At 42.7% G+C, this 25670-nt stretch overlaps 1 protein-coding gene across 1 annotated transcript; it reads left to right on the top strand.

The window, feature by feature from the left end:
• Window positions 1–8906: 8906 nt before the first annotated feature.
• On the top strand, window positions 8907–23924 carry LOC306973722 (protein mono-ADP-ribosyltransferase PARP14-like; the record flags this gene model as incomplete). Its single annotated transcript, XM_079570725.1, has 9 exons — window positions 8907–9081; window positions 14441–14644; window positions 14937–15062; window positions 15690–15791; window positions 17066–20066; window positions 20658–20782; window positions 21088–21197; window positions 21322–21551; window positions 23921–23924. The coding sequence occupies 9 exons, from the start codon at window positions 8907–8909 to the stop codon at window positions 23922–23924; spliced, it is 4077 nt and encodes a 1358-aa protein (XP_079426851.1).
• Between the last annotated feature and the right edge of the window lie 1746 nt (window positions 23925–25670).

Below are 25670 nucleotides of genomic sequence, written 5' to 3'. Positions count from 1 at the left end.
GAAGGAGAGGTTGACGGACAGAGGGTCGTGGTTGTTGACACTCCTGGTTTGTTTGATACATCTTTGACAAAGGAGAAAGTCCAAGTGGAGCTTGTTAAATGCATCACAATGCTGGCTCCGGGGCCGCATGTCTTCTTGTTGGTGCTGCGCATCGACCGTTTCACCAATGAAGAAAAACAATCAGTGGCTCTTATTAAAAAGTACTTTGGGAAGAAAGCAAGTCCCTTCATTATAATTCTCTTCACAAAAGGCGATCACCTTGAGACTGACATGTCCATTGAAACTTACATTGAGGAAAGTGACGAAAGTCTGAAGAAAATTATTCGAGACTGTGGAGGAAGGTTCCACGTCTTTAATAATCAAGAGAAAAACGATCGATCACAGGTTCAACAACTCTTGGAAAAAGCCAACAAAATGGTTTTAGAAAACGGAACGAGCTGCTACACCACAGAGATGTTCCAAGAGGCCGAGGTGGCCATAAAGAAGGCGATGAAGAGAATACTGCAAGAGAAGGAGGAGGAGATGAGAAGGAAAGAGGAGGAACTTCGAGTCAGACACAAACAGCAAATAGAAGCAATGGAAAAACGAATGAGAGAGGAGAGAGCTACAATCAACCAGCAGAGAAAAAAAGAAATTACAGAACTGGAGGACAAGATAAGACAGGAACAAGCTCTGAGAAACTCAGAGCAAAAACAGAGAGAAATTGAAGACAGGAAAAGGAAGGAGCAGGAGGAGAAAGAACGGCAGCAGTGGAAGCAAAGAGTTGAGGCATTAGAAGAAAAAATCATGTTTGAGTCACAGTACAAACAAACAATAGACAAAAAACTTGAAATGAGTCAAGCAGAGCTGATAAAACAGCAGCAGGCCTGGGAGAGAGAGAAGGAGAAGTGGTGGGATCAACGCATCTCTGACAATAAAAAAATTCAGCATCAGGAGAGCATCAGAATTACAAAGCTTCAGGAGGAAATCAGCAGGAAGAAGCAAGAAGATCAATTACGCCAAAAACAAGAGGAGAAGCAGCTGCAAGAACTTACTGAAAACCATCAGAAAGAGTTAACAGCGCTCAAGCAGCAATATGAAAATGAGGCCAGGAAACAAGCAGAGCAATTGAATGAGTTCAAAACAAAGTACAGTCAAGATTTCGACGCTCTAATTGAGAGGCACGGAGAGGAAATCACCACTCTGAAGGAACAACATGTTGAAGAAGTGTCCAATATACATGAACAACACAAAGCAGACTACCACCGATTGCAACGTCTCTCGAGTTTCAATGAGGACTCTCTAAAAGCAGAGCTGGAGAAAAAAGAGCTGGAAATGCGAGACGAAAAATCCCAGCTCATTAATCAACACCAAGAGGAGATAAATAAATTAAAGAAAAAATACAAAAAGGACTGCACAATCTGCTAAGCTTTCAGTACTACCAAATGTCTGAGAGTTGTCACACTTTATGTCCACCGCTCATCAAAGGAATATCCCTCAAGAGCCTAAACCCTTTGCTTGTCGTCAGCTTCTCTGCCTTTTTTATATCTTATAGCATTACATCAGCCATTCCCAAAGTGGGGCCCGGGGATCCCCAAGTTTGAAATGAATGTGTGTTTGTTGATTTGTAAGTGTATTTCGCCTAACCACTGTTTTAATTGTTATGTAAAATGATGTGAAATGATTGTGGAAAAACATGACATATTCTGTGAATGATACTACAGGACCACCTGTAGTATCTTTGGATGGGCTGCATTAGACAGTTTTAATGGAAAACGCGGAGTCAAGAACACCACGACGTGCAGTGGAGAATAAACAATCAATCAGACCTCCGCGAAGTGCATTAAAACTGTCTAATGCACGGCTCCGAGTTGTTTAATCCGCTTATACCATGGTCCCACAAACTTAAAGGAACAGGCCAGCGTTTTTCCATACTGAGATATATGTTCTTACTGAGCTTAGATGAACAGATGCGTACCTGTCTGGTCTTTGTGTGTGCCTGTGGAAGAGCATGGCCACTCTTCACCCCGTTTGGAGCCACGGGAATATGCAGGGAGAGGCCAAATGCTAACAACATCTTTGGTCGTTTTGCGTGACTCGTCAAAAGTTTTGTTTTGGCCAAAAATGTTGAAGAAAATCCATCTCATTTGTTCCTGTCAGTCAGTCATTGAGTCGCTGACTCGTCACCTAACATTAAGCGTTTATCTGATTCAGTTGCATTCATTCATAGTTCATTATGCGTTGCTATGGCGATGCCTGCAGCGGAGCGATATCTCAGTGATTTTACTACCGGTTAACTGCCAGTTAGCAACCTCCAGCCAATCAGATTAGAGTATTCATCCAGACCATGGTACTTATATACTACTTATTAACTGTTTTTGTTTGTTTGTTTGTGTACTGTATTGTCCCCGTAGGGAAATTTGTCTTCTGCATTTAAAACATCCTTCGATGCCGCTGGGGCGACCCCGTAAGGAGCAGTGGTCGACGGCAGTTCCTCTAACTACTTTTCCAGTTTATGTATTATGCATTATGCATATATAAAAGTATGTTAAAATGTCATAAAAGCTGCACGTTAATGCGTAAAACGTCAGGAGTAATGTACATAGAACTCACAATCAATCAATCAAGCGCCCCCTCGTGTGGCTATAAAAAGCAACAACCAAGCCATGTGACAAACCTCCCATAGTTTTTTGTGTTTAGTTTAAGTGTGCAGAAGTGCACAAATTTATTTCAGCAATTTTACATTCATCTTATCTTCCAAAATTCATACAGAGTGGATGCTCAAAATGGAGTCGGCTGAAGCAATATGCTTAGAAGTGCCGACCCCATGTTAGTACAATTTAAAATTGACATGGCAGGTATAGGCACATAATAAGTGCGGTGTTTTTTTTAAATGCACTTGGTCATTTTTTATGGTGACTTTTTTATGCAATATGTTGTCATATGTCAGTTGAATCAAACCAATACCAAACAATAAAGCAAATTGTCTAATGAATGTACATCAGCATACATTAAATATCTATTGTGAAAAAAAAAAAAATCTAATGAGTCCTGGTTTGTTCTTGGTCAACACCAAGATTTGCCGAACAGGGTATTCAAGCTGGGCAGCTCCTGAAATATGAATATGGTAAAATGAATGTTTTTTGATGATTATTTTTAGTTTATTTAACAGGGATGACTGTAATGGACATTGTCTTATTCAATAAATGAACATATCTGTCCTTAAGATGTTTTCTTAATTTTTACTTTACAGCAAAGAGATGAGTACGCTACTTCCTTTACTAGCTTCCTTAGGAATGCTCTTCTCTTTGGTCTCTCGTGGTACTACAGTAAACTCTATCACAGAAGCACTGTGAGCAGAGGCGTGTACAACTTGAGCAACATTTTGTGGAAACTGTACCTATAGTAGTTATATCATTCAGTACTTTACAGCTACTCGAATAATATTGAAATGAAGTATCTTTACACTTACTTGAGTAAAAATAATAGTGAGCCACTGTCAGTACATTTTACAGGATTTTCACATTACCACAAAGTTTATTTCTCATCATTCATGTCACATGTCTGACACATAACCCACCTTCTGTATTTAATGTAATCAGCATTTAGAAAAATGCTGAATAATGTGCTGTTTTCAATCAAAAATACAATACTGAAGTGTCCTGCCTCCCCCACTTTAGGATCCAGTGCCCTACATGGTGTCACTAATGCTGTGTTTAGCGCTTTTCTTTACTTCTCGTGTCACAGTGTTTTACTGTATATAGGTATCTTATATACAATAAATAATATTAACAAACTTTCAGGGGCAGTTAATGTATGTATAGAACTATTACACAAATGAGTTTTTCGACCATATTGTTATTTATTCTTCTTCACATTTTAAAAAACTTATAACAAGAGGAAGTATGGTCCACGCTCTGAATCAAGTGTAGAATTATCATGCACAAAATCTCTGACACAAAATGGGAAGGGAAAATATCTGGAAAACAATAAGAAGTCATACATTGTTAATAGCCGATCAGAGGGATGTAGCTCTCTTGAAAAATCAAAACAATGTTGGGACAGGACACAGAACCATCAAACGTTTTGCTGCCAATAGCCAACAGAGTCATTGGAGGTGAGATGACAGAAAAAGATGCAAAGTAACTGTTAAAGCTCAGGAATCCATTATCTAACAGTGCTGTCATTTTCACCTGCCATCCACCACCTTAAGTTGTGTTTTACTTATTTTCAGAAACTACAAGGGCTTAGCTTTCAAATTGGGTATTGCACTCAGGGGCGGACTGGTCATATGTTCATTCTGGAAGAGCACAGAAGGGCCACTGGCTCCAGGGCCACCGGTCTGGACCTTAACCTCTTACCCCCCGCCTCAACTGACCTTACCGAAATCTAAAAGCTTAAAAGAAAAGCATCAAAATAGCAACAAAAAAGAGGATTACAACGGAACAAACATGTGCTGGAAAAGCAACAAAAACATGACAACAAACCGACAAAAAATAAACAAAAAAGTGACAAAAACACGACGACAAAGCAAGGAAAAAAGAGATGGTCAGAGTCCAGGGCCATTTTTCAGTCCCAGTCCGGCCTTGACTGCACTGACCCATCAGCTGTAAACAAAAACAGCAGCGGCAAAAAAGACAACACAACAAAATAGCGTCAAAAAGGCGAGATAATAGCGACAAAACAGTGACAAAATAGTGACAAAAAGAACTGACAACAAAATAGGATAAAAAAAAGCTATGAAATCGCAACCATTAAGTGAATAAAGCAACAAAAATGACAACAAAGTGACAAAACTGTCAAAAAAAGCTACAACAAAGTGACAAAAAAGTAACAAAGACATAGCACAAAAGCAATGGACCACAAAAACACGACAAAAAGCTTAAAAAATGTCACAAAATATGCCGAAAAAACAAAACAAAACGCAAGAACACAACAAAAAGGCAATAAAAAGCAACTAAAGAGAGACAAAAGCGCAACAAAAACTTCATATGGTGCCATGTTTCAGTCAGTTTTGTAGGTGTTAGCTTTCAAATGAGGCCTTGTCACACTGTAAGCTCCACCTGTGATGTTTTTAGAGTTGGAGAAAAGGTGCTCGGATAAATAAGGCGGGGGTTAAGAGGTTAATGTGGGAAAAGTGTAAACACAAACCCATCATCTGAAATGTTTAGGCTGTGTCAGGAATGATCCATAGTCAGATTTTTCAAATGTTTTATGGACTGATGAGGTCAGACTGAAATGCATAATAATTCTGCATTTTTTTCAGAGTGGACCTGCTTTCACCACAGTTCCCAGTTACAAAGCCCGCCATCACCCGGGACACTTCAATCCAACAGCCTTTCAGTTTCACACCATTTAGAGTTAGAGTGATGAAAAAAATAACAATATGGTCAGAAATCTTATTTGTGATTGGCATTTACAAGACAAGACATTGACAAGAAGAAGAAAATGGATGGATGGATAGTTTATTATTTATCTATTGTATGTTTCATGTTTGCATGTTTGTCAGTGACTAGGAATTACCAGTATTTTAACGATACTTGGTTTCATGCTATTTTAGCCATCCCTGGAAGACAAAATGCTTGGATTCAGTTAACTCTGCCCCCTCTCTCCGCTCATGCAACTTTTGCAGTAGTAGAAATATAAATATCACAACAAAAAGTGAAGTTACTTCACAATGCAGTTATAAGGAGTTGACATCTGCAACACAGCTTCATAAATGGCTAACACACAAGCTAACACACAAGCTAACACACAAGCTAACACACATGCTAACACACATGCTAAAACACAAGCTAACACATGTTTTAACTCACCCTGGCCGCTCCACATTGGTAATAAAAGTGAATCCACTTTGGTTCTGGCAAAGGTTCACCAAACATCCATCAGAGACAGTCACAGAAAAACAAGATTTTGGTGATAGTCGCTGAATCCTGGAGAGAAATTCCAACTTCCGGTGAGTGGCCTCTTCTTTAGGAAGATTGAACAAAGTCCTGTCCTCTCAAACTCGCGTTTCTCCGTGACATTATCGAACAGGTGTGTCCAGAGTAGGTTAGAAAGAGCTCCTTCTTCACAACTCAGACGCTCCTATATTTAAAAAGCAAGAATAAAAAATCACAAACCTTTAGGGGTCAGATTTGACCATCTTTCATTTGAGAACCATATTCCACACCTCTGCAAAGTGTCCCTCCATCACCTACGTCACATTGCAAAACTCCGCCCCTCCATCTCACAGACTGATGCTGAGAAACGTCTGCTCCAGGCTGGATTACTGCAATGCAGGATCCCTGGTAAGAGCCTGCTGAAGCTCCAGCACGTCCAGAACTGTGCAGCCAGGATCCTGACCCCATCACCCCCGCCCCTTCACTGGCTGCCCATTTACAGAATACACTATCAAATCTGCCTCCTCACAGACCAGTGTGTCAATGGAACAGCCCCGGCAGACCTCACTGAGCTCCTTACCCCACACACGGTCCACCTCCAGCAACAGACCACCAAGCTCTACACAATGGGACAAAGAGAACGTCCCCCCAGAGTCCCCTGAGGGCTTTAACCCCTTAACCCCCACCTTAACCAAGTGCCTTTTCTCCAGTTCAAGCTTTACCCAAATGTACAAGGTCACAGCCTATAGGCCAGTGTAACGCCTCATTTGAAAGCTAAGACCTACTAAACTGAAATCTAAACTGAAATGTCTTTTTTAGACATTTCTTGTCATTGCATTTGTGGCGTTTGTTGCTGCTGTTTTATCACACACTTTTGTCACTTTTCTGTTATTCTTTGGCTGCCTTTGTGTCACTTTTGTCGTCACGTTTTGTCTCTCTTTGGTTGCATATTCATCCTCGTTCTCGGCTCAATTTTTGTTGCTATTTTGACACTTTTTTCAAGAAGCTTTTAGATTTGAGTTAAGCTAAACAGGAGAAAATGTACAGGGTTAAAGGAATACAGTTCGGGAAATTCCACAGTTACCATGGAGATCCGCCATCTTGGCACCTGTTAGCATACATTTCCATTGACAAACATTAGCTAAAAACAGCATAAAAAGTGGAGGAAAAAGCTGTGGAACAACTCCGTTAGCTGCTGAGTTACTGCTGGTAAATATATCCAACTCACTGTGGTGTCCAAGTGTTTTAATGTGAATAATGCCAGTATTTCAACATTTATAATCTCCATTAGTTTACAATTGCTGCTAATCTCATAATGCTTAGCGATATGACGTCACATTCCCGAACTCTGTACACCACCATTTTTACATACAGAGATATGCTCTTACCTGAGCTTAGACGAGTTCTGTCTGGCCTTCACGTGTGCCCTCAGTCACGTAAAAACAACACAGACGGCGTTAGCATTTAGCCTCTCCTCCTCTCCACTAGAGCTCCAAACATGGTGAAGATAGAAACTACCAAGCTCGTCCACGTTTTCCCTATTGAAATATGGTTAGGAGAAGTGTTACACAATCCAAGTAGAGTCACACAAAATTAAACAATGAGGATTTTCTAAGCGGATAAAAAGGGGAACAATATTGTAAAGGCGTAATAATAAGTAGTTCGACGACATCCGCGCAGTAATATCTTCACTTTACAGTGTTTAATTTTGTGTGACTATACTTGGATCGTATAACACTTCACGTAACCATATTTCATCGGGAAAACATGGAAGAGCTTGGTAGCTTCTATCTAGGCTAAATGCTAACGCCGTCTGTGCTGTGTTTACATGACTGAGCACAAGTGTGAAGACCAGACAGGTACAAAAGAAGTCGTCTAAGCTAAGGTAAGAACATAATGTCAGTATGCAAAAACGGTGGCTTTTTCCTTTAAAGAGGGGGTATTCTGATTTTTTCAGTCACATAGCACCAGTCTATATCACACTATAATGATGAGCAAACCTTCTGTTGGTCTGTAAATGCAGTAAATTAGAATAACTGCCTTGTATAAAATGTCTCTCTCAAAATGGCTGTAGTGAATGTCTTGAAATAGGCCTCTGTCTCTTTAAGAACCTCTGAGCCTTTAGACACGACCCCTCCACACGCTGTCTGTGGCATCAGTGGGGAGGGGGTTCTGCTGAGGGGCAGTGGTTGGTTACTCGGCTGGTGACGAAAGCTCGGAGGCGTCTCCAGGAGGTGGGGGCGTTCCTAGGAGGACTCAGGCAAACCTATCCCTAAAATGGCCGCCATCAGAGTTTTTACAGATTACTCAAAAATACGTGAATGTGCCAAGGCAACACTTCAGGCATGTTTTTAATGAGGGAATGACAGAATAACATGATGGAAAGCTTGAAAAAGTCCATTTTGCATAATCCCACCCCTTTAAGAGGTATAGGCCTAAAAAGTATTTATTTAAAAAGGCCTACTAGTCTGTTGACGTTTCTGTGTGGCCTCTGACTCTTTTCTTCTTGTGCTTCTTTTGTTTTGTTTTGGCAATGTTGTTGTTGTTTTTATCTGATTTTGTTCACCTGTTGTAGCACTTTGAGGTTTCCTTGAAATGTAAACTGCAATATAAATAAAATGTACAATAATAATAATAATAATAATAATAATTAGGCTACTATTATTATTATTATTATTATTGTTATTGTTGTTGTTGTTGTTGTTATTATTAATAATAATCAAAATGTTCACACTTTTGCATTTTGAGTGAGGGGCACCGGAGAGATTGATTGCCCGGGGCGCCAAACATGCCAGAACCGCCACTGGCAATAAAACCAATTCTGATACTTTTTTTGTCACCAATATTTGAATGACTTTTAATGCCCCCCTACACAGCCGGACCACTTTTCACCGCGGTCCTCCCATGGATCTATTGGTCCTCCCAACAGGCGGTACGTTCTCATTTCTGCAGTGCGATGTGGGGAAATGGAAAGTGAAAGAGAAGCGGCGTGTTCCCGGGTCATTGTGCCTGTGTCCGGGCGGAGAGAGCGCGGTCTGCGGCATCATGGACGAGTGCAGCGTCATGGTGGAGGGAGACTGGGCCCCGGAGCAGAACCGAACCGTGAGGAACAAGCTGCTCAAACATTTCCAGAGCCAAAGGAAGTCCGGCGGGGGAGAGTGTCGCGTGGACACGGTGGACGGGGTCGCGAGGGCTGCCGTCGTCTTCACGTCACGCGAAGGTCTGTCTTTTAATGAGCGGGAAACATAGACTGTGTATGGACTGTATATAAAAAACAGAGCATTAGACCCACAAATAACAGAGATGCATGTCAGAGATGCTGTACTCAACCTCTTAACTCCCACCTCAGCCGAGCACATTTTCACCAGTTTGACTTTACCCAAATCTAAAAGAAAGAAAAAGAGCCACAAAGACGTGCTGGAAAATCAACAATAACACAAAAACACCCGACTAAAGAGTGATGAAAAACGCGAAATAAAAAAAAGCCACAAAAAAGACTGAAAAATGTAAAAAGCTGAAGAAGAAAAAAGTGACAGAAACATGACAACAAGCAACTACAAAAAAGCGATTCAAAAAGGCAAGAGCGTGACAAAAACACTTCCAAAATTTGACAAAAAATGCGGCCAAAGCGCGACAAAAAACACGACTAAAGAGAGATGAAAAAGCAACAAAAAAGTGATGGAAAAAGTGACCAAGACGTGACAAAAAAGTTAGGATCAGTTTTGCAGGTCTTCGCGTTCAAATATGCGTTACGGCTGTTCTCAGGGCTTAAAGTGTGTGAATTGAATTGTGCTTTAAAGTATTTCCGGCTTGAGGCCTCTGGCGCAAGCAAAGTGTATCAGAATTCAAATGATTTGTCCCGTTTTTCCGCGCATTTATGAAAAAATTGGCGTTTCCCGCACTTCTTACGGTCCGTGAATGCATCTCACGCGCAGCCTTGCTTTTACGTGATTCCTCTGAAACCAAAACAGCTGCCACGCGGATGCTGGAGCTACTTTTGTTATGGATTAAGTTTTTTCAGTATTCCACTTTACATTTTGATCTATACTTGTATTTTACCAGTGTTTGCACAAATTGGAAATACATTAGGTCCAAGTGCAGAGTAAATGTGTAATTAGAAAAGTTTAATAAAAAATATTGGCCAGGGCTACATTGCCTATATACAGTAGCCTCTATCTAACCTTTTTTTTCTTTTTTCTTTTTTCTTTTAAAGCAGTACTAAGTAACTCTTCCCCCTAGAGGCCATAAGCGCAACTGCAGGTGTAGTAGCAAGTTACGATTTTTTTACTTATTGTCTTGGAGAGTAAATACGACGCTGACAGGAAAGGCGAAAGGGGAGAGGGTTACTGTGCATCTAATTATACAATGGAAATATTTTTTTTCACTCAAATTTGGCTGCAAATACTGTTTAAAGTGACGTTAGCCCGCAGTTAGCTTTGCCCGTTAGCATGTTAGCTTCTTCTTCGTGATTCCATTAGTGTGTATTGGTGACTCCGGTCCGGTGGCAGTCAAATTGCAAACATGGTTTTCTGGCCAGAGACACCAGAGGGAGATGAAAGACCCTCCAATCATCCCATAAACACTCGTATTACCCCCACAGGGGCTACGAAAAGGATTTATTAAGGTAAACACGTTACTTAGTACTGCTTTAAAGTACCGATAAGAGTACCATTAAAGTACCGGATCGATAAGGAATATCGATAAAAGTCCTGGTTGAGCCACTGAGTGTTCAGGCTCAGGATTTTTTTTTCACTTTAAGCCCTGTGTTCTCTCCTGTCCAGAAGCTTTTAGATTTGGGTAAAGCTGCACTGAAGAAAATGCAGTAGGTTAAGGTGAGGGTTACGTGGTTAAAGGCCGTGTACCTGTTTCTGTTTTTTAGTCTCCAAACAATGAAAGAAGGGAGTAAGTACATTTAACAGTAATAAAACGTAAAGACACCCGGAGCAGCAGATCGGTGTACGGTGTACCTACATGGTTTGCATGAGCCGCATAAGTTTTAAATCTTCCTTTGTGATGTTAGAGGAGAGAGCAATCATTAAAAGTGAATTAGGGGAAGGTGTACCTATATTGGACCCCCTAAGGTCATATTTGTATATCCCCTTTCGAATTAAGTGCGTCAAAAGCATTTGTGCGTGATTGTGCAGTGATTGTAACTCCAGTAAGAGCTCTATGCATACAAGATAGGAGCTTGTCAAATATTATATTATTGCAGTAAAATCCCAAAATCATTTTTTTGAAAGTGGTCCAACATGTTGACCAGGTAGAGCCTAATATTGGACCACATGTAAAACTGTGAATGTGTGTGCTGTAATATAAACATTACAGCACACACATTCACAAGACGCACAGGGTGGTCCAATATCGGGCCAGCACCCACTTGAGTTCTCGGATGTATATGTTAGCAACCGTGTGCATATGAGTTCCTTGTTTTATTCGTTAATTATTTGTCAAACAACCCGCACACGCCATCCTAGCCAGTTCACCTAAAGTTTGCGGTCACACCCCACTCCCAGAGATGATCTAAAATTACAAAGAAATGTGTGAAAACACTTGTCACCATTTGCTCATTTTGAGGATTCCCGCCGTCAATCATCTCAGGCAGACGTAATATCACGTCGTCCGTCATTTTGATCGCAAACTATTTATGGAAAGGAGAACGAGTGTGGTCCAATATAGGTACATCTCCCCATTGCACTATACTTTCCCAGATCATGTTTTATCTTTTCTCTATTATAAATGTTGTGTAATATGAAGCTAAAATGAACAAAAGCTCCCGCACACCGTCTCACTCTTTCAGACATTTATTACGGTTGACTTTAATAAATGACAGTTGGAACAGTGTATATTAATGAACATTTACTCAAATTGCAGCCTTCTGCAGACTCCCTGTGTTTGAATGTTACAAAAACAAACGTAACACTTTACATTATGGGCCGGTAAGTCCTTGGTACTAACAGTGGTAATTCTAGATACTTATGGTGGTACTTACAGTGGTTTATACTAGTAATAATAGTGGTACTTCTAGGTACTTATTGTAGTACTTACAGTGGTGCTTTTGGTGGTACTTACAGTGGTAATTCTAGGTACTTATTGTGGTACTATAGTGAGAATTACAAGGTATGTACTTCTAGAAACAGTGGTAACTCTTAGTAATGAATGCTGATTTATGTTGTTTTATCACACAATCCTAGAAATTACTTCTGTTTGTAGAAGTACCTCATTTACTACCTATGAATTGTTGCTGTAGTATCCTTGAATTACCAGTAAGTACCATAGTAAATAGAAGTAGAACCTTCATTACTAAGAGTTACCCCTGTATCTCTTAGTAATGAGAGATACAGTGGCAACTCTGTGACTCCCTAACCCTAACCCCAATAACAAGTAATTACCACTTTTAGTGCCACAATAAGTACCACTGTCATTACTAGTAATTACCACTGTAAGTACCATGGACTTACCGGCCCGTAATGTAAAGTGTTACCAAAACAAAATTACAAACAGTACAAATGAAAAATCAATGCAACCGAGTAATGTAAAGGATTTACAGGTTTGAACTTATATATGTTAATTTTTTGCAGTGAGAGACCGAGTTTTGTCCAAAGCCACCCATGAAATCACAGTGGACCAGAGGACTGTGAGGCTCAGTCTGCTCTCTCCAGTGAGTAAAGCGTAAAACAGAAGCTGCAGCTACGACTAGACGAGTATTACTCCAGAGCTGTAGCAACAAAAAAGCTGAGGCCACGTAGCACTTGACAGGTGAAGAAGGAAGTCATGGAGTTCTGCCAGATCGCTGATGTGCGAGACTGAGGAGAGTTTAGGCCTGGATATAGTTACTTTTATTCCATACCAGTACTTTAACAATAACTGGTTTTCAATACCAAAACCTGAACAATACTTTTTTCCGACACCTAAAACATCAGCAGAAAACAGAACAATGCTGTTTAGAATATTTTCAATTTTACAATATCAGCTTCATCTCCCATGTCAAGACGTTTGAAATCATTTGGGGAAAAAAAGAAAAGTGGGAGAAATTATGGAAAATATTGGGTAAAAATCTGGCCGGGGCAACAATAGGGAAAAATGGGGAAACGAGAAAATGGGAAAAAGATTTAAAAAAATTTGGGCAAAAATAAGAACAAAATGTGTAACCAGTTTGACAGTAGAGACACCTGTTTCAGCCGGTCCCTGAGCGGTGCTGTGGTTGGATTCACACGGACTCAAAACTGCCGCTCGAGAGCCGCTGGGCTGGGCACCGCAAAACGATACCAGTATGGTATCGGAAAGAATATAATATTACTGGATAAAAATAATTATAATAAAGTAGTGAAGACGGGTACCGAATAGAAAACAGGTACTGATAAATATATCTTATATCTTTAGATCTAAGTTCTTCCCCTATTTTTTGCAAAATTATTATTACTAATATTTTCTGTGTTTCCCCCTATTTTTCCCAACTTTAATCCTATTTTTTCCCCAATTTCTGTTACATATTTTTTTCCTTTTTCTTGCCACAATTTCCCTCCATATTTTCCCAAAATATACCACAGTACTGATAAAGTACTGATATCACATTTGTTTATTGTCCCCAGCTCTACCTTTAGGCTGAACTAACCCAGAGCCTGTGAGAAACACCCTCAATTAAATGTTTTGTTCTTCTCCCTCAGATCCAAACATCCACAGACACAGACAACATTCAAGGTAAAACTAAAAAACAAGATGTTTGTCTAATATTGAAATATTTTCCTGCTGTGAATATGTGACATATTTCATGTTTAGATCCGCAGGAAACTGCAGTTCAGCCTCAGAGACATGAAGCTCCACAGACACAAGCAGGTACAGACTGCCCCGGGGCAGGCAGACACGTGGCTGCCATCGCACACACTCACATTCACACAGGTGAGGAGGGTAAAGTGCTTTGCCCAAAGACACGACAAGAGCAGGAGAGAGCGAACTCAAGGTTGTGTTAGTCGCTCCACCTCCTGAACCGATGCTGACGGCTTTGGCGAGTCTTAAGCTTAAGCTCACTTTACGCTTAGGCAGTTTTGTGCAGTAGACCCCTTGGACCCTTCAGTGGTAATCTGCGTGCAGACATTACATTAGAACAGAAGAGTTTGCAGTAGAAAATGGTGAACAGTTCAACAGCAGTGGCAATTCAGACCAAAAAACACACTGAAGCCTCAGTTTCTATAGGGTTTCTATGTGGAAAAGATGCCCTGGAGGGCGGGTTAAGCAAGTTAGCAGAGCCTTGATCTCAGCCGTGGGTGCAATGATTTCCTTCTCTCTATGCTGCAAACAAATCAACACAACGATTGACAGATGTCTTATGTCATGCAGCCCAAATGGCGACCTCCACGTGTCTTTATTTGACCGCTAACACATTGTAATCATTTTCAGTGACCCAAACCTTTGAACGGCAGTGTAAATGCTGATATAACGAAATCAAATGTATGTAGAGTGAGTGAACATGGCACTGGTTTGTTAACACAAATCTGGTGTAAAAGCACAATGATAATTTGAGTGCATTTGAGTGATAATTTGAATGAAACAATGAGTGCATTAATCCCTAGGGTGTGTTCCAGAAAAAGACTGTGACGTGGCTCTGGGACCGGCCCCTGAGGAGGAGCATGGCTGCAGGGTCACTTTAGGCCCAGTCTCTGAGGACCTCTCCAGGGACCTGCTGTGTTTCCTGGTAGAGAACCTGTCGGGTTTGGAGGAGGGAGAGTACGAGCTGGAGCTGATCTGGGAGAGCAGAGTCGCCGTGGTCACCTTCAGGAGTCACACAGGTAGGATTCAAACAAAGAAAACATAGACATTTCTTTAGCGTACTTGTGTTAGCCAGTGGCTAGTGGATCTGTTTCAGGGTTCCTGCACACTTTGCAATGTGAAATTGAAGACTTTTTAAGAGCTTTTTAAGTAGCTGTAATAGTAGTTCATACTAGGATGACTTCCATGGTCCACTACTCCCATGGTGTGGAAAAGACTCAGAATGACAACACACAAAGTCATTGACTAATTTAGTCACAACATTCCCGGAGATTCCCCTGTGTAAAAACAATGTCTCTCTTTTTTTTTCAGAAGCTGAGAAGTTCCTGACGCTGAGCCAGAGCAGCGCTAAACTCAGTAAACGTGGTCTGAGCGCGACTCTCCTGCAGCCGGCGACCACAGTCCGAGTGGAGAGACTCCCTCCCTCTGTGATCCAAGGTGAGACAACTCCAGCCGCCGTACCCAGGGATTAGATGGATGCCAGAGGTGCTGTTCCAATAAAGTGTAAGAGTGGTTTCAAATATGTGCGGGAGAGAGCGGCCGGAGGAGCACAGACTCAAAAGGATGCACTGTGGGGCCGGCCATTTAAAGGAATAGGCCACCGTTTTTACATACTGAGATATGTTCTTACCTTAGCTTTGACGAGTTCTTTAGGACCTGTCTGATCTTCCCCCGTGCCTTCAATCGTGTAAACATAGCGCAGACGGCGTTAGCATTTAGCCTCTCCCTCTCTCCTCTATAGCTCCAAAACTGGTCGAGATAGAAGCTACCAAGCTCTTCCACGTTTTCCCTATTTAAATATGGTTACGTGAAGTGTTGCACTACAAAGTATAATTACACAAAATTAAACAATGTGGATTTTCTAAGCGGATAAAAGGCGGAACTATATTGTAAGGCGTAATAATACCAGGAGTAGTTTGGCATCCGCACAGTAAAGTGAAGATTACTGCGCGGATTTCGGCCTTACGGTTTGAATATTTTGACCTGAACAAAAAAATAACATAACATTTCTGCAAAGATTTGCAGGGAATTAAATTTAATCATTTAACATTTTTATCTCCTCAGACATGTTGGACCTGTATTTTGAGAAAAATTGGACGGCACCAGACGACATTGTGATGATTCCGGAGGAGCAGGCTGCAGTCCTCTCTTTCACTGACCCTAAAGGTAACCTCTGAACAGCATTGCTGCAGAGTGGTTATCAGGGGCGGACTGGCCATTTTATGTCTGGACAGAGAAGACGCTGCCGCAAAAATACACATCCTGCATTGTTAAAAGAAAATCAACCGCCCAAATAACAGGACTGTTTGGCTGCAGGGCTGTTGCAGAAACACCCTGAGCACAGGCAGAATGAGCAGTTCTAGAGCAAAGGTCCAGCCACAGCCTCAAGGCCTCATATAGGCCTAATTTAGATCCACAAACCTGTGCTAGCTGAATCATCTCCAAAGTTTCTAAGGACTTCCTTAATGATCAGAATAGACCAAAATGATGCCCAGAGTACCATTTTTTACAACAGAAACACACCATACTCATAGGATAACCCCTGAATGTGCCGGTAAATGGGTCCGGGCCGGCCCAATGTGCAAGGTGGTTATTTTCCCCGTAGTCCTCCCCTGGTGTTTAGTATGGCCCCTCACTTCAAGAAGGGACAAGTGATATCTACTCTTGTAGATAGCCACTGTCTGATTTTTAAGTTACTAAGTTAAGTTCTAAGATTCTAAGTATAGTAAGTTAAGTTATACTTAAATTATCCCTATAGAAACTCATTCTCAATGCCTCTGCGGCGACCTATAGGAGCAGTCTGCAGCTAGTGTAGGCTGGCGCACGGGGACCCATCTCCAGATGGCTCCAGCCAGGCTAATGGTCAGAAACACCTGATTGGAGGATTAGCCTATTGTACATGGGAAACCGGAGTATCGGAGGAAACCTATGCGGACACGGAGAGAACATGCAAACGTCACACAGAAAGGCCCCATCCAGGAGGGAATCAAACCCGGGACATTCGAGCAGTGAAGCAAGAGTGCTAACCACTGCGCCACCGTGGCACCCTAGTTTCCAAGTTCCAAAGTTACTAAAGGGCCTATCTCACCGGCCTGGAGACGAGTTGAGACTCAAGTTGCTGCTGGTCACGGAGATGTCTACAAGACGTCTCAGTGAAAACAAACATGTTTCATTTCAGCTGAGACTTTATGGAGACTTCTTCAAGTCTCCATAAAGTCTCCATGTGGGCGTGGTCTCAAGCAGTTGAATCGCAAATACTATTTGTTGTCATCAACTTGTGAGACATTTCTGTGATGTCCCTCCAATGTCTCCGAGACTCGTCTGATACCAAGAAGATGTCAGGCATATACTTTTTGCAAAATTATATACAAAGTGATTTTATTCTGTAGCCTTGCTTATGTCCCTTTCATTCAGTTTGTCTTTTTTCTCTCTCTCTGCAGTGGTGAAGGACATCTGCTCCTGCACAGACCTCACCATCAGATCCACTCCTGTCAAAGTCTATCCATTTTACAAGTCTTTGGATGCGGCTCTGATGGGCGCTGATCGGCCCGAGTTCAAAATGCCCGACGCTTTTACCGAACCCCTACTGGTGCCCGTATGGAGGTTCCTTCGCAGCAAAGATCTCTCAGACTCCATCAACCAAAACATGAGCGCGCACTTCTGCCACGTCGACTTGGACAAGCCGCAGGTCAAACTCAGCCCCTCACCGAGCTTTCTACAGCAGAAAGACCTCACCAAAGACCAGGTTGAAGGCTGGAAAGGCGCTGCGCTGAAGGCGTTTCGGGAGCAGATGAACGAGTACGGCGCGTTCGATTGCACCGTGAACGAGGCGTGGAAGCTGGCCGAGAAAGAGGTGCGCGCAATCGTGAAAGATGACGTTGAGTTGATTTTGGATCAGGCAAAGGGAGTTCTCACTGTGGCCGGGAGAATCAAAGATATAAAATGCGTCAGGGCGGAAGTGGAGGACACGGTGCTGAAAGCTGTCAAACAAATCAACAGAGAAATGAATGGAGTCGAGGAGAAGATGCCGCTTGCTCCTGCCGTGTTCCACATCTTAAACCATTGTGGGCTACAGAAAGCAGCGCAAGACATCTCGCCCGATGTCAACTTCAATTTTGACAAAGGGGTTTTAACTATATCTGGTCTGAGGGAGGAAGTTTTCAAAGTAAAAATGTTGATTCTTGAACGAACCATCGCACTTGAAAAGAAGCAGCTGAACATCCCAAATTCGAGTCAAGATTTTCTCCTCAACGCTGATGTGAAACAGTTGTCTGAGGATTTGTTTACCTCGCAGGGCATTTGTGCGTTCATCAGCCTCGAAACGAAGGGCATTTTTCTGATTGGCAGTTCCGAGCACTTCATCATCGATGCAGAGAAGAAACTGCTTTCCACTTTAAATCAGCATGTGTACGAAATGCCCGACGCTTTCACCGAAACTCTGCTGGTGCCAGTGTGGAAGTTCCTTTGCAGTAAAGATCTCTCAGACTCCATCAACCAAAACATGAGCGCGTACTTCTGCCACGTCGACTTGGACAAGCCGCAGGTCAAACTCAGCCCCTCACCGAGCTTTCTACAGCAGAAAGACCTCACCAAAGACCAGGTTGAAGGCTGGAAAGGCGCTGCGTTGAAGGCGTTTCGGGAGCAGATGAACGAGTACGGCGCGTTCGATTGCACCGTGAACGAGGCGTGGGAGCTGGCCGAGAAAGAGGTGCGCGCGATTGTCAAGGATGACTTCGAGTTGATTTTTGATCAGGCAAAGAGAGTGCTCACTGTGGCCGGGAGAATCAATGACATAAAACGCGTCAGGGCGGAAGTGGAGGACACGGTATGCAAAGCTTTCAAACAGCTCGACAGAGAAATGAACAAAGTCGAAGACAAGATGCCTCTTTCTCCTGCAATGTTCCACATCTTAAACCATGGTGGGCTACAGAAAGCAGCGCAAGACCTCTCCCCTGACATGTACATGCATTTTGACCAAGGGGTTTTAGCTATATCTGGTCTCCAAGGTGAGGTTCTCAGATTAAAAAATTGGATTCTTGAGCAAACCATCGCGTTAGAGACAAAACGGCTGGATCTGGCAATTCCGCTTCAAGAGTTTCTCCAAAAAGTCGACGTCAAGCAGCTGTCAGAAGATTTGTTCACCTCGCAGGGCATTTGTGCGTTCATCAGCCTCGAAACTAAGGGCATTTTTCTCAAAGGAAGTTCAGAGCGCTTCATCAGTGACGCGGAGAAGAAACTACACTCCACTTTGGTCGTGAAGACGCTAAATTGTCAAGATGTGAAACTAGTTGAAAATCTCTGTGAATCGTATAACACTTCGAGTAAGAAAATGGTGCATATCCAAGTTCAACCGCAAAAAATTACAATAGCGGGTTTTGCAAACGCTGTGGACGAGGCCGGCCAAAGTTTAGGCAAATTTATTAACGACTTTTCGCGAGTTCAGGAAAAGGTCAAAGTCGAGTCGTGCGCGGTCGTTCATTTCATCGAAAAGAAAAAGATAGAGGAATGGTCCAGCATCGCCAGAGACAACCAAGTCAACGCGGTGTTTGACCCGGATCAACCAAAGTTCACGATATCTGGTCCACGCATTGAAAATGTGCAAAATGCCAAAATGCTCTTCCTCCAGCTCTCGCAATCGCTCATCACCGACACATTCCAGGTGCAAAAACCGGGCGCGAAGAAGTTCTTCACGACTCAAGGTGCGCTCTTTCTGTCGACCATTTTGACCGAATTTGGCTGCGTAGTGATTCTACGTCCTGAGCTCCGGGATGATGAGGAAGATTACAAAGAAATACTAGACGCTCAAGAAGGTGAGTGCAGCGTGAAGGTCCGAACGGCGAGCGGGGTCGAGGTTTCAGCGAGAAAAGCGGATATGTGCAAGCTGAAAGTCGACGCGGTTGTAAACTCGGCCAACGAGGGGCTGAAGCACCTTGGCGGGTTGGCGTTCGCGCTCTTGAACGTAGCCGGGCCAGAGTTGCAGCGCGACTGTGACGGATTCATCAAGCAGAATGGAAACCTTCCTCCAGGGCAGACCTTTGTGTCCAAGTCCTACCGACTCCCGTGCAAACATGTGATCCACGCCGTCGGGCCGAGGTACACGGAAAATGGAGCCAAACTCGCTGAAAGCCTCCTGAAGCTTGCGATCAAAGAGAGTCTGACCCAAGCCAAGAAGTTGCGGTGTTCGAGCGTGGCACTGCCGGCTATAGGTTCAGGGATTATGGGTTTCCCGGTGGAGCTGTGCGCGGAGACCATCGCCCGAGCCGTGAGAGAGTTCTGCGATGATCCGGTCAACCAGCAGGCGGCGCTACGAGAAGTGCTGCTGGTGGATAATAACGATAAAACGGTGAAGGCTCTGGCTGGAGCCGTGAAGATGGAGTTTTCAGACCTGTACTTAACAGCGGAACGTGACAACAGGAGTGTCCGGATAAAGGGGGCAATGGAGTAAGCTCAGACTCGAAACATATTTGTGAAGAAACTAGTATTGTTACACATTAGCAAAACATTATTAGTTGTAAAGGCTGACATGAATGATGAATGGTGGGAAAGGTTGATCATAACAAGATAATGACATTAACGTAGAGGATCAAACATGATTGAAGTTTCAGAAAGTAAACCTTGATCAATCAATAACTATTAGCCATCTGTAGTCCCTTTGTGTCCATTATTTTCTTTTGGTATGTGCAAATTACTAATGGCTAGTGATTATGAGACTGGAACCAAATTAAATCTAAGCTATGCATGCAGCAGTTCTAAATACCAAACCTTTTTTTTCCCCCAAATGGTTTTGATCAGTTGGAGTAAACCAATTTCAGTCTTCTTGATTAGAATGTTATATTACCTGGATGTAGAAGTTAAGATAAGACTTGCACAGACACACTTTTTAACTGTTTATTTAGATATTGGAGTTCCTAAAAATAGTTATTAAACATTTTATTGAGGAATAAAACACACAAAAACAACAAACAAAAACTGCTTCAAAATCCATGACTGTTTTTAAAAACACTGTTAATGACATTACCTCTCTGGCTGCAGGCAGAATCTGGAGCAGACGAAAGGACTCGGCCTTAGACAGTTAAAATTTCAGAGCACGCAGAGGAACGTTGGATCAGAGTTTAAGCATTCGCCTCGAGTCGGCAGCCAATCACAGCAGGCCTTAGGTGAGATGCACCTGTCACTGACACCGTCTGAAATAGTTTTATTGGATAGTTTTATTGGATATTTGACTGTTGTTGAAAGTTCTGTGAGAAATGTACATGAACATTGTGGGAGACATGGCAGCTGAATGCATGTCTCGAGGTCTTGCTTAAGGGTTTTGTATTGGCAGTTTATACGTGCACTGTGAGCTGAATCTTGGGCTTGATCATAACTCTATCACAATAGCAATACTTGTGATTCATTGGAAGGACGGTACTTTGGGATTTGGCATGTTTTAACTGAATGCTTGCGGTATTGGTTGTTTCAGTGTACCTGAAGGTGATACATGAACAACAAGAGAGGCTCAAACGTGGCCCGGTCCTGGAGAGACTGGAGATGGAGCCCGCAATCTTTCAACTGTGTGCAGGAACTCGGATAGTAAGACCTTTACTTTACAGTTACTGAATGATGATACTGGGTCACATTTCCCAGGAGACCAGTCCTCTGTGTGCACTCATTTCTGTTTAGCATGTCTTTCAGTTCAGACGTTGCTTCCCCACAGGCCGTGGTCCAGGCGAAGAAGAGAATTGAGGAGTTGATCATTTCAGAGCTGGCCCAGAAGACCATCTCTGACCCAGTGCTGGTGAATTTGACCCAGGCGGACGTGGACAGACTGAGGGAGCTGCAGAGGAGCCTCACGGTGCAGATCACACTGGAGAGAAAGAGCGAGGGGACGTGTGTTCACCTGGAGGGGCTGACCAGAGACGTGTCCACGGCTGAGTTTGCCATCAGGTCAGTGCTCACCTTTACATCATGTTTGTAGAGGTCGAAACTACAGGGTCAGCAGCATTTAAACATAAGACCTCCAGGTTGGTTTGTTATTTGTAAAGACTGACGGACTTCTATGATAAATGTAGATTTTGCCGATTTGTAATCACAACTAAATGTTCAGTTTTGGTCAGTTTTGGTCAGTCAGGTACAGTATCAGTCAGTGTTCATCATGATCCGAGTTAGAGACAGGAGAATTTAACCAATCACACACATTCTTCCGCTTCACATTATAACAGCGCCCTCTGCTGATAACTGTGCCAAATGGATTTGTTTTGTGATTTCAGGAGCATGATCCGTAAACTGGGAGTTGGAAGAAGGACGCCTTTGATCTGAGTGGTCTGGTGGAGTGACAGCTCGTCCTGGACAACGGAGACAAGCAAGCCTTTGACATCATGACCAACCTGGCTCTGGAGGAAGCTTTTGTCAGAAAAAAACCCACAAAGATCACCATAAACAAGCAGACGTTCAGCGCAGACCCTGAGGGGATGAGAGCAGACTGTGATTCCAGACGGAAAACTGTGGAGATTTTCAGAAGAGAGGTTAACAAATAAGAGTCATGTGATCTACTGATTGGACCTGGTTTATGGTTCAAAGCTTTTTATAAAGAAAACTCACCGCTGTGCCGACGATTGAGTCTGGTCAGTTGCATCAACTAAATTTGTAGGGAAGAACCAATAAACCAATGAGTTAAAGAAGCGTGTTGATTTTGCAGCGTTGGCAGTGGTTCATAGCAGTGGCGTCTCTAGCATGAAAAGTTGAGTGGGGCACAAGAGTGAGCACTTAAAGGAATAGGCCACTGTTTTTACATACTGAGATATGTTCTTACCTTAGCTTTGACGAGTTCCTTAGGACCTGTCTGATCTTCACCTGTGCCTTCAGTCACGTAAACACAGCGCAGACGGCGTTAGCATTTAGCCTCTCCCCCTCTATTATAAGGCGTAATAATACCAGGAGTAATTTGGCATCCGCACAGTAAAGTGAAGATTACTGCGCGGATTTCGAACTACTGGTATTATTACGCCTTACAATATAGTTCCCCTTTTATCCGCTTAGAAAATCCACACTGTTTAATTTTGTGTAATTATACTTTGTAGTGTAACACTTTACGTAACCATATTTAAATAGGGAAAACGTGGAAGAGCTTGGTAGCTTCTATCTTGACCTGTTTTGGAGCTATAGAGGAGAGAGGGAGAGGCTAAATGCTAACGCCGTCTGCGCTGTGTTTACGTGACTGAAGGCACGGGTGAAGATCAGACAGGTCCTAAAGAACTCGTCAAAGCTAAGGTAAGAACATATCTCAGTATGTAAAAATGGTGGCCTATTCCATCAGCATCATCTGATTCTTCTGTGATGCATAAATACAGTACAACTCAGCGGCGGCTGGTGTGTCAATCTGCTGCGTCAAACTAAAAAGAAGAATGTAGCCACATATCAGCAAATACTCACAGAACTAGCATTACAGAGAACTCTTATACCCAGAGCATCAGCAAGACAAAAGTTTCCTCTATAAACAGCATTCAGTTACAAAACGTCATTTAAACAGCAGACTATCACCTAACAAATGCATTTACACAATGATATGAGAGCATTAAGGAGTCGTTTACGTCCTGCTGAACAGCTGGACCCGGACAGATGTGAACCGTGGTGTAAACATGGACTCACCTGTAGCTTTGAGGACCTTCGCGTCCTCCTTACGTCTGTTGTGCCTCAGACAGAGAATGAGAGGGAGAACAACAGGTGCACAGGTGTTTTTAGAATTGAAGTCCCGCCCCCTAATAGCTGCCCGCTTAAAGGAACAGGCCACCATTTTTCCATACTGAGATGTGTTCTTGCCTGAGCTTAGACGAGTTGATGTGTACCTGTCTGGTGGTTGTGTGTGCGCTCAGTCACGCACAACGACCAAAGATGTTGCTAGCATTTGGCCTCTCCCAATGTATTCCTATGGCTCCAAACGGGGGTGAAGTTGGAAGCGACCAAGCTCGACCAAGCGGTTTTTGCCAACTCTAAACAAAATGCTTGGTGCTGTTCAATAAAATATGGCACATTAACAAGTTTGTCTTCTTTTTTATTAGACATAGATGAGCGTTTGTGGCATGTGGCCCTCGGGATCCTTGTTTTATTGGCACACATGGTGAGAAAGAGCTGCATTGTGGTTCCAAGCCTAAATAAAGGTGTGGGGGCCGGTTTAAGCCTCTCTTAAATACACTGGATGTTTGAAAGCACTGAACATGGATCTGTGGCCCTCCACGCTGTAAACATGTCAATATGTGACCCGATCCAAACACTTCAGAATCTGCTTGATGGAAACTCATTCTTTTTATGTGTTGCAGCTGAACCTGAGATCAGAGGCTCCACTATTCTGATTAGTAAACGTCTTTTACTCAAATACAGAAACAGAAAAAAAACCTCAGCCTCTTGAGGTTATTGCAGAATTCAAAACCTTGATTGTGATTCAATAAACCTTTAACAGACCGTCATTTGTATAGAAAGTAAATTGAAAAGGGGAGCTGGCTGACCCCTGGGGGCTAAGGTTAGGGTTATGGTTAGTGAACCCTAATCAGGATATGTTTTGGGTTATGAACGGCAAATGTAATGCAAGCTGTGTTTCACTCACACAGATCTCACACAGATTTTTAGAAACTAGAAGGTCTTGGCTTTCAAATGAGGTATCACACTGGAATATAGGCTGTAAGCTCTCCAGTCAATACGCTTTGAGATTTGGATATAAATAATTGTTAACCCTAACCCTAAGGTGGCAGTTAAGCTGAACTAAGTCAAAAGAGAGTCATATAAGGACAAAACTCAGTCAGAATATCATCTTGGATACTAATTATCCTGGGTGAACGGCACCGAAGTCACATTTTACACAAGTGTCTTTGAAACATAAACAGCTCAGATGTTTTTGTTGCTTCAAAGGAGCTCACCTGGTAAAAAAAAAAAAAAAAAGGGTTGGAGAGCCCTGTTCTACAGATGTTTCAGAGCGAGATGCACGAGTGTGACAACAGCATCTCTTGTGCTGTGACTGTTTTGTCTGTAGGCAAACTAGTACCTATCCAACATGCAGCATCTGTGTGGAGAATAAAAAGGACTGTTTCCACAGTACTGGCACAGTATGGGTGTCTATTGACAGCCGATTATTGGGGAACGGCTCCCCCTGGTGGCCCTTTGTGACTAAATCAGGAAATCTTCAGCCTGATAAACGTGCTGAGCTTTAGGACTAATGTGTGGTTCAGTGTTAATGTGGAAGTGGAGCTTTCTCACAATCTACAAAACCACATCGTCGGCCGCAGACTTTTGATTCAAATAATTAAAGATGCACTATGCAACTTTTTAAGTGGGGAAAAAATATTTGTACGTATTTGACCTTTAAGTGGCTCAGTGGTGTTATGAGTGCAGCATGGCACCTCTACTTTCCCTCACAGCCTTTATGACGCTCCAGGATCATTTGTTTTTAGGGGTTCAGTGCCTCCCTGTCTGTGCTCTGAAAAGAGAACTTAAAAGATCACTTTGATCATCCCTGCATGTTCTAGTGCTCACAGTGCTCACCTCAGCACTTACCTTCTCCTGAACAGGCCACTTCCGTCGGGGTCCAACAGCTCCGGTTCAGATTTATAACCGTCAGGACGGACATCGTGCCCTCAGTTTGCCCTGAGAACATTCCTAACTCCCCACACTCACACTCCTGTCTGCCCTGAGACTCATAAATTATACTAAAGAAACAAACCTGCGTCTTACATTATTACAACAATGTGTGAAAACAGTGAATATCGTGAGGTGTTTGTGTCGCAGGTGAAAACATTCCTTCATAAGTGTAAAATCCAAAGTCTGAGCTGAACCCGTGTTGGTCACTGAGGCTGGACTTTACTGTGTCAGAGAAACGAGTGAGGAAAAAGAAGCACACCAGAACAGTTTGAGGGTTTTGATGCAAGAACTCTCTTTTAAAGAATGATTTAAGTGATGTGAAACTTCCCTTTGCAGAATTCTTATCTGGTTTTGAGACAACGATGCTGTTTTTTGGGTTTCTTTGTGTAAACCAAGTTTTATCTTATCCTTGATGACCATAAACATGAGGTCAGCCAA

This window comes from Gobius niger (assembly GCF_951799975.1).
Source record: "Gobius niger genome assembly, chromosome: 1".
In the NCBI taxonomy this organism is placed as follows: domain Eukaryota; kingdom Metazoa; phylum Chordata; class Actinopteri; order Gobiiformes; family Gobiidae; genus Gobius; species Gobius niger.
The sequence above is the reverse complement of the archived record's forward strand: the minus strand, read 5'-3'. Positions and strand labels throughout refer to the sequence as shown.